Consider the following 8379-nt stretch of genomic DNA (forward strand, 5'->3'; position numbering starts at 1 on the left):
ACATGTGACCACGGACGGCTCGGAATGGGAAGTGGCTGCAAGAGCCCGGAGGGTGCCTGGTGAGAGGCCTTGCTGCGGGCACAGACCGCGCAGGCCAATACGAACTCCTTGACGTCGTTCCGCATGGTGGGCCACCAGAAACGACGAGCCAGGAAGGAGAACGTGCGATGGACGCCAGGGTGGCAGGCGAACCGGCTGGTATGGCCCCACAGCAGTACCTGGGACCGGACAGAGTCGGGGACGAAGAGACGATTCCTAGGGACGTTGCTTGGAGCACGTTGGAAGCGCAGGGCACGCCTCACCACACCCTCGATGCCCAAGGTGATGGCTCCAACCACTCGGGCCTCCGGGAGGATGGGAGAAGGGTCCTCAGAGGGTGGAGCCCCCTTGGAGTGCATCCGGGACAGCGAGTCGGCCTTCGTGTTGCGGGAACCGGGGCGGAAGGTCAGCGAGAAGTCGAACCGACTGAGGAAACTGGCCCATCTCGCCTGCCGACCGTTGAGGCGCCTGGAAGCGCGGATGAACGTCAGGTTCTTGTGGTCCGTCCAGATGGTAAAAGGCTCCTCGGCACCCTCTAGCCAATGACGCCACTCTTCCAGCGCAGCCACGACCGCCAGCAGCTCCCGATTGCCGGTGTCGTAGTTCCTCTCGGCGGGGAGGAAGCGACGCGAGTAGAAGGCGCAAGGATGCACCTTCTGGTCTGAAAGAGAACGTTGGGATAGGACAGCGCCCAGGCCAGAATCCGAGGCGTCCACCTCCACGATGAACTGTCTCTTGGGGTCAGGGTGGAGCAGGATAGGGGCGGAAGTGAACCTTCTCTTGAGGGAGCGGAACGCAGCGCATGCCGCTGGGGACCAGTCGAACGGCAGAGCGGGGGAGGTCAGCTTGGTAAGTGGCTCCGCCACTTGACTGTAGTTCCGGATGAACCTTCGGTAGAAGTTGGCGAACCCGAGGAAACTCTGTAACTCCTTCCGAGTGGTGGGTTCTGGCCAATCCTCCACAGCCTGGATCTTGCGAGGATCCGCTCGGGTCAAGCCCTTCTCAACGATGAAGCCCAGGTAGTCGACGGAGTTGGAGTGAAAACGGCACTTCTCCGCCTTGACGAAGAGCCGATTGTGGAGGAGGCGCTCCAGCACACGGCGGACATGCAGGATGTGTTCCTCGAGGGTCCTGGAAAAGATGAGAATGTCGTCCAGGTACACCACCACGAACACCTCCAGCATGTCACGGAGGACGTCGTTCATGAGTGCCTGGAATACCGCCGGGGCGTTGGTGAGGCCGAACGGCATTACAAGGTACTCGTAGTGGCCCCTGGGGGTCTTGAAGGCGGTCTTCCATTCATCGCCCTCACGGATACGGACAAGATGGTAGGCACTTCGGAGGTCCAGCTTGGTGAAGAACGAGGCCTGGGTCAGTGGCTCGAAGGTGGAGCTCATGAGAGGTAGGGGGTATTTGTTCTTGATGGTGATCTCGTTGAGCTGACGATAGTCGATGCAGGGTCGCAGGTCCCCATCCTTCTTACCAACAAAGAAGAACCCGGCCGCCACCGGGAAGGAGGAAGGCCGAATGAGTCCTGCTTCCAATGACTCAGAGATGTAGAGATCCATCGCCTTCTTCTCCGGGACAGTCAGACTGTAGAGGCGGCTGCCGGGAAGGGGAGCCCCTTGGCGGAGGTCGATGGCGCAGTCATAGGGGCGGTGAGGTGGAAGGGCCTGAGCCCTGGTCTTACTGAATACCTCCATGAGGTCGTGGTACTCGGGAGGAATGGACGAGGGGTCCGGGGGCAACTCACCAGCCGGCCTCCGGGGCGGGGGACAGGACGCCGCCTGCAGACAGCGGGCGTGACAGGAGGAGCTCCAGCCCCTGATGGTACCGGAGGACCAGGCGATGTGGGGCTCGTGCAGCGCGAGCCAGGGCCTACCCAGGACCACCGGGACAAGGGGGGATTGGGTAATGAGGAACTGGATTCTCTCGACGTGGTTCCCAGCGATGGTCAGCACGACTGGGCCGGTGCGTTGAGAGATGTCGGCCAGGCGGTGTTGGTCCAACGAAAAGATCTCCAAGGGCCTCACAAGGTCCTCAAGAGGTATGTTGGCTCGGGTGGCAAACTCGAAGTCGAGGAAGTTCTCGTCTGCCCCAGAGTCGATGAGGGCCTCCACCGTGGCACGTTGGTCCCCCCAGGCCAGGGTGACGCTCATCAGATGGTCAGGTGGTGCGCGGCGCTGGGAATGGTAAAAACGGCTCACCAGGATCTCCCGGGGTCTCGGTGAGCCTGATCTTTTGGCCGGGTAGGGCAGTCGGCGATACGGTGTCCCGCACCTCCGCAGTAGAGGCAGAGACCGGACCTGAGCCTTGCCTCACGCTCCGCCTGGCTCAGATGAGAGCGTCCCAGCTGCATGGGTTCCTCCTCGCGAACCGGACGGGGAAGCCTGTTACCACCAGTAGTGTTGGGGACGGGGCGTCCAGGAGACCGGGGTGCTTCAGGAGGTAACAGTCGGGTCCTCTCGCGCCTTCTCTCCAGGAGGCGTCCGTCAATACGGATGACAAGGCTAAACAGCTCCTCGAGGGAGTCGGGCAACTCCCGGGTAGCGAGCTGGTCCCGGACTGCGTCACTGAGCCCCCTCAAGAAGGTTAGGCGAAGAGCAGGTTCGTTCCATCCACTCTCCACCGCCGCCAGTCGAAACTCCATGACATAGTCCGTCACCCTGCCGCTCCCCTGTCGGAAGGTCCCCAACCGGGCTCCAGGGTCCAGACCTCGGGCTGGATGGTGGAACACTCTGCGGAGCTCCGCCACGAAGTCTGGGTAGGAAAACAAAAAATCTGCTTCCATTGCCCAGGAGGAAGTGACCCACTGGGCAGCATGGCCTGAAAGTAGGTTTGTTATATAAGCCACTTGGGACCCATGAGCAGAAAAACGGCTTGGTTGATGACGGAAAACCAACTCACATTGCATGATGAATGTGGCACACTCCTCGGGATTACCGTCGAACAGCCGTGGGACGGAGAGACGGGGTTCCCGAGATGCGAGATCTGCTGGGGCTGCGGGGAATGTTCCTGAAGGGTGTGAGAGATTAAAGGTATTAACGGTGTCGCCCAGCGAGTGAAGCTGAGCGAGAATCTCGGACTGTTGTCCCGCCATAGCGGCCATTGAACCCTGCATAGGCAGGACCTGATCCCTGAGGTTCTGCACCGCAGCCGCAGCCCGCTCTAATTGGAGACCGTGATCCCTGGTCAACTCGACTTGAATTGCAAGTGCGGTTCTGACCCTCTCTGTGTCGGCTGGGGTCGTCATATTGGTTGGATCGTAATGTTATGGTTTGACACCGACCCCAAACGCACGACACAAGAGAGTAGGAATTCAGAGTTGCCAAATACGAGGGCTTGTTTATTTGATACTAAATATAAAGAGTACAGGAAAGGCAAGTCAACAAGACAGGTACATAGGACAAGGGGCAAAGTTCTGCTGCTCTGCAGCTTCTCCCGTGATGGTAGTCTTGGGGATAGCAGGTGTTGACGTCTGAACCGCTCTGCAGAATTCTCTCAGCAGAATCTCAGATGTGTTGCGAGACCGAGAGAGGGAGAGAGGGAACGAGTCAACACAGTGCAGTTTGAACGAGCAGGAGAACAGGGTGAACAATTCTTCGTGTAATTTAAACACAGTGAGCACAATTCCAAAACAGCCCAAGTGAATCTCTTCGTGTAATACACACAGTGAGCAAAACTCCAAACACAGTCCCAGTGAATATCTTCGTGTAATGTACACACAGTTAGCAAAAATCCAAACACAGTCCCAGTGAATATCTTCGTGTAATATACACACAGTTAGTGAAGTCCAAAACAATCCAATAGTGAAATAATAACTTCGGTGTGAGCAACACTCAGAGGGAGATGGAAGGTCCCAAAAATATTATCCCATAAAGGAACAAGCAAAAATGGAAAGCTGGGTGAGTGACTGTCTGAGAAAAAGGTGGTAGTCTTCAGTGTAATAATTACACACGAAAAACGGAATAGATCAAGACAGTCAATAAAAACTCACCCAGACTTAATGCGTAATGGTGCTGGAACAAACAGCGGAGCGAGCGCGCGCCACGGGAACAGGTGTCCGAGAGAAAGGCTTCTTGGAATTCCTGGAGAAATAGCACAGAGCAAAAGCAGCAGCAGCAGCAACAACGGGGAATGCAACCAGAGAAAAATCAAGACGATCCAACAAACTTAGAGTGGAGAAACGGGGTATAAATAATCAGGGATCGATTGATTGACAAGCAGTGACAGCTGGGGAATGTGATTGAAAAGCGTGCAGACCTGAGAGAACCAATCAGCGACGTTTCTGATGACGTCAATGGGGAGAAGCGTGTGAATGAGGGAATTGAAATAATTAACAGAAAAACAAATGAAAACAGAGCGAGGGTGGTTAAAGGAACAGAACGAGTGAGAGAGCAAGGACAGAAACCTCACACATAGAACACAACGCAATTGAGTAGATATTACGATCAAGAAGGCTCTGGTCAAATTTACATTAGTAACAATGGCAACATTTTAGAAAGTATTTGCCACTGATGGAGATGATCTAGATATCTAGAATTAAACCAGAATTGGTTTGGAACTCTAACTCGTTTCACTATTGAATTTTAATGGTAATAATGTTAGATTTTGACTGAATTCTTCGTGTAGCACATGGAAATAGTGACTTGAAGTAAATTCCTTTGCGTTTTGTTCAAAGTTCTATATTGAGGTTCAGTCAGTGAAACGGCAAGTTTCAAGCAAATATCCACTCGGGTCCTTCTGGGTTTAGATGTCCACGTTTATTTAGTACGAACAAAAGAACAAAAGACAAAATGCACAATATTCAATGAATGGTCATTCTTCCTAAGCCAGCTCCTATCTACAGTGTAAAAAAGAAAACTGTAAAAAAGAAAACTGTAAAAAAGAAAACTGTAAAAGAAAAACTGTAAATGTCTGGCAGCAACGGTTGCCAAATACTTACTGTCAAATTACAGTAAAATCAAATACATTTACAGATTACAACCTTTATTTAATGGTTAATATTTTGATAAAGGGTAATTTACTGTATTCTTATGGCATTTACACTTAAAAGTAGAAAAACAAAAGTAATCTGTAAATTAGTTATAAAAAAGTTGAAATCCAAGTCAGCTCTACAAATATTAAAAATGCCTTTATTTTATGGCTCACATTATTTAGAGAATTTAAAATAAGCCGACGTGTTTCGGCCTACATAGGGCCTTCATCAGAGGAGAGACAGACCCAAATCCCACAGTAATGACCAAAATGACCAAAGGTGATCAAATACAAATAAAATGGTTGCATATTGTTGTCCAACCTACCCAGAGTATGAAAATAAAGATTTTTTTACTTCCCCACATGCAAAGGGACAGAGGTATTGAAGATTGGAATCAAATATGTGAATATGCAAATATCCAAGCAAACAAAACCCCGGTAGGCTAGAGACTAGAAGCACAGCAACACATAGTGTATATGTGTGTGTGTGTCCCTCAGAACAACAGTGTGTGTGTGTGTGTGTCCCTCAGAACAACATAGTGTGTGTGTGTGTGTCCCTCAGAACAACATAGTGTGTGTGTCCCTCAGAACAACATAGTGTGTGTGTATGTGTCCCTCAGAACAACATAGTGTGTGTGTGTCCCTCAGAACAACATAGTGACTGAGTGAATGTAACTCCTAATTACCTCATCTTTCACAACTCAGCATCTTCAAGATCAATTTAAATCCAAACCCCTGGGTCGAGGAGCTGTGAATGTCCCTGCTCTCTCACAGAACTCAGCCTCCCCAGAGCCATCTAACCCAAGTCCAGGATAGAGAGGCTGAGTGAACGTGGTGTTGACTCTGTGCAGGAGGGTCATGGTGTCAGAGACGCTGTAGAAGGACAGAGTACCTGCGCTGTGATCCAGGTACACTCCTATTCTGGAGGACCGGGGGTCCGGTACTACTCTTATGTACTCGTTATTGTGGAGGAAGAGGTAATTACTTGGTCTGCAAGATAAAGCCCAGGATTTGGAATTGCATCCAAATACACAGTTCTTCCCGGTGCCTGTTCTACTAATGTCTTTGTAGGCGACTGCTACAGAAACTCCTCCACTCCACTCCACCTCCCAGTAACCGCGTCCAGTCAGACCTTCTCTACCCAGAACCTGACACCATTCAATAAATCTTTCTGGGTGATCAGGATATGACTGCTCTTGCTGCATCCGTGTTGCTTTTCTGTTCCCCTCAGACAAAGACAGCTGTGTGTTTGTTGTGTTTGGGTCCAGTGTGATCGGAGAGTAATATTGTAAGAAGTCAGCTCTGGTCTTGGGCTCTGGTGGTGGCAGTAAATCATTAACTGCATTCACTGTTGTTGAGATTCTGGGCCACTGCTCTTTCAGAACGTCCTGTAGTTTGTCTCTCAGCTCAGACACGACCTCAGTCACACCTGCAAAGTACAGGAGAGGAAGGACACTGATGCTGGGTAAGTCTGTAGACTCACTGGGACCGGAGAGGGGGGGGTAACTCTGTAGAAAGTGGATGTGGTCCTCTGTGTGTGAGAGCTGCTCCAGCCCAGTGTCTCTCCTCCTCAGGTCCGCTATCTCCTGCTCCAGTCTCTTCTGCAGTTCTTCAGCCTGAGTCACTGTGGTCCTCTGTTGGGCTCTGATGACCTTCTTCAGCTCAGAGCGCCTCGTCTCCAAGGAGCGTATCAGCTCAGTAAAGATTCTCTCACCGTCCTCCACTGCTTTATCAGCAGAGCGATTGAGAGAATCAACAGCCTGTTTGGCCTCTTTGAGTCGCTTCTCTCTCTCCTGGACTCTCTGGTGGATTTTCTGCTGACTCATGCCAAGCTCTTTCTGTCTCTCCGTCCTTTCTGCTGCAGCTGAGACTGTATCGTGGCCTTTATGTTCATCCATGGAACACAAATAACAGATGCACTGCTGATCAGTACGACAGAACATCTTCATAGCTTCATCATGACGAGAGCAGGTGTTCTCCTGAAGCCGTGTGGAGGCTTTGACCAGCTTGTGTTTCTTTAACGGAGCCACAGTATGATGAGGCTGGAGGTGAGTTTCACAGAAAGAGGTCAGACATACCAGGCAGGACTTGAGGGCTTTCTGCTTTCTCCCAGTGCAGAAATCACAGACCACATCTCCAGGTCCAGCATAACAGTGATCAGGAGGAGCATCTCGGAGTCCTGTCTTCATCAGTTGTTCTACAATTTGAGCCAGCATGTTGTTTTCCTTCACAACAGGCCTCGGAGTAAAGGTCTCCCTGCACTGGGGACATTTGTAGACCCCCTTCTGATCCTCTTGATCCCAGCAGGTTGTAATACAGCCCATACAGTAGTTGTGTCCACAGGGAATAGTTACCGGAACCTTCAGTACATCCAGACAGAGAGAACAGCAGCAGAACAGCTCCAGATCAACTCCTTGCTGCGCCATTTTAACAACTAAGTTTTGTTTTCTCAGGAAGAGTGAACTCTGCTCGTGTGTTTGGTGGGAGGTGGAGCTACTTCCTGGTTATAGTTGTCCAGCAGAGGAGTTGCTTTAAAGATGAAGAAACACACTCCTCAGTGTCAGTTTTAGTATTTAATTGACAAGGATGATGACACCCTGAAACAGACAATACAGAGAAATAAGCTAACAAAGTTTTACATACATGCATGTTGTCACTAACATAACGCATATATATATAAATATATAAATCTAAAAGAAGAATACCTTCAAAAGAAAGAAGGGACCGCACACTCCTCAGGACTGGTTTTTTGAAGGTATTCTTCTTTTAGATTTATATATCTCTCTTGCGCTGACCTGCACCTCCAGTCGGGGTCCAACTAGATGTGCACAAGTCTTATTTAGTTTAACATATAAATAAATACACAATAACTAATAATAATGTAAACAATCTCACATGAATGAGTTGAACGAACGTCTTGACTCAGTGATTTCACGCAACGCAGTGCTACTTTCTAACGTGAGGCCAGTGTTTGTTTACATTTTCATTTCATTCAAAGGATCCGAACCGATTGAAGTGATTATGGATACCATGACTGTGGTAAGTTTTCATTTATGTTTTTAGATGGAAGGCTGTATTCCATCTGTCTAACGTTAGCGAATATTGTGAGATTGATGAATAGGACATAACGTTGCTGGACAATCGACCTAGTTAGCCCCTTTCCTGACTGCGATGCACGGCTACAGGGTTTGGGCGAGTGAATCCACACTTGTGGTATTATTATAACTAATTTATTGTGTAACGCTAGCCCCTTAAAACTTACCACAGTCTTGCTCAGCGGAAGCAGGAATTGATGAAGGCAGCGTGACCTCCCTCGCTGCCAGGTGAAAAAAGAGTCACTGGCTGTCGCCGCACGTGTCGGAG

General features: G+C 50.2%; 1 protein-coding gene across 1 annotated transcript; it reads right to left on the reverse strand.

Annotated features, from left to right (window-relative positions):
• Positions 1 to 5732: 5732 nt before the first annotated feature.
• On the reverse strand, positions 5733 to 7397 carry LOC311232704 (tripartite motif-containing protein 16-like; the record flags this gene model as incomplete). The annotated part of the gene is made up of 1 exon (XM_084338281.1): positions 5733 to 7397. The coding sequence occupies exon 1, from the start codon at positions 7338 to 7340 to the stop codon at positions 5733 to 5735; it is 1608 nt and encodes a 535-aa protein (XP_084194407.1). The 5' UTR covers positions 7341 to 7397.
• Positions 7398 to 8379: the final 982 nt, after the last annotated feature.

Source organism: Notolepis coatsorum, assembly GCF_963971535.1.
Source record: "Notolepis coatsorum genome assembly, contig: SUPER_7_unloc_1, whole genome shotgun sequence".
NCBI classification, from domain to species: domain Eukaryota; kingdom Metazoa; phylum Chordata; class Actinopteri; order Aulopiformes; family Paralepididae; genus Notolepis; species Notolepis coatsorum.